The sequence below is a fragment of the Cibotium barometz genome, chromosome 42 (genome assembly GCF_041138505.1).
Source record: "Cibotium barometz isolate CiBa-2024 chromosome 42, ASM4113850v1, whole genome shotgun sequence".
NCBI lineage: Eukaryota > Viridiplantae > Streptophyta > Polypodiopsida > Cyatheales > Cibotiaceae > Cibotium > Cibotium barometz.
Window position 1 is genome coordinate 47,273,228 of NC_141087.1, and position 879 is coordinate 47,274,106.

At 48.0% G+C, this 879-nt stretch overlaps 1 protein-coding gene across 1 annotated transcript in view; it reads left to right on the top strand.

Annotated features, from left to right (window-relative positions):
- The first annotated feature begins 579 nt into the window (after positions 1-579).
- The window catches only part of LOC147614555 (uncharacterized), a 2,318-nt gene continuing 2,018 nt past the window's right edge, over positions 580-879 (top strand). Inside the window, exon 1 of the mRNA XM_086781105.1 lies at positions 580-879. This exon is cut by the window's right edge and continues 614 nt beyond it. Within this exon, the coding sequence (XP_086637231.1) occupies positions 821-879 (59 nt within the window). The 5' untranslated portion in view covers positions 580-820.

Genomic DNA, 879 nt, shown 5'->3' on the forward strand with positions numbered 1-879 from the left:
CAAATACATGCCACAAGAGCTAGAAAACACTCATGCATATGGCACATAACTTGAATCGTATTCAACGGTTCTTTTTTCAATATAGTGTCTACTCGCTAAGGCAACAAATACATGCCACAAGAGCTAGAAAACACTCATGCATATGGCACATAACTTGAATCGTATTCAACAGGTTCTTTTTTCAATATAGTGTCTACTCGCTAAGGCTACCTCCGGGCTCCGGCTTCAAGGCTTGTACTTGAGTTGATTGAGGCAGCGAGTAATTTAAGAGCGGAGTTGTTTTTCGACCTGTATGATAGCCCAAAATTATAGAAAAAAAGGGGGGGGGGGGTGGCGGGCGGCACATAAGAAGGTCAAATAGCGTTCATCCAATTAATGGCTGCCACGTACAGTGCAGCTGTCATGCGTCACCATTTGCAATGTGGTTTCTTCAACCGCTTTCTCCTTTCTTTCTTGCTGCTCTCGTTTCTCCTGTCCTCTCTGTGGGCCCGCGATGCTGGCCTCGAGAGGCCTCTTCTGAATCTTCCTCCTGCTCTTCCTGAAACCACCGTGCTATTTGACCTCTTCTGAATCCTCCTGTGGAAGGGAAAATTACGTGCTGTCGGTAACACAGCGTTTCTACATTGCCAACGAATGATGTGGGAGACACTAGTGGAAACTTAAGCGGATGTGCTGGTCCTTACACAGCAGAGCTTTCACCTGCAGTTTGTTTGTTGAGGCAGCTTACCCCATCGCACAGTAGCCATGAGGCCCCAATCGGAACGTGAGGCTTTGGGCTCGTACCAGAATTGGGTATCTTAGTCCCCCACCTTTCAGCAGCATGACCATCAGCGTCTCTGTGCTTTCCCATGCCTTCTTCACGGAGAAGGGACTGTCCAG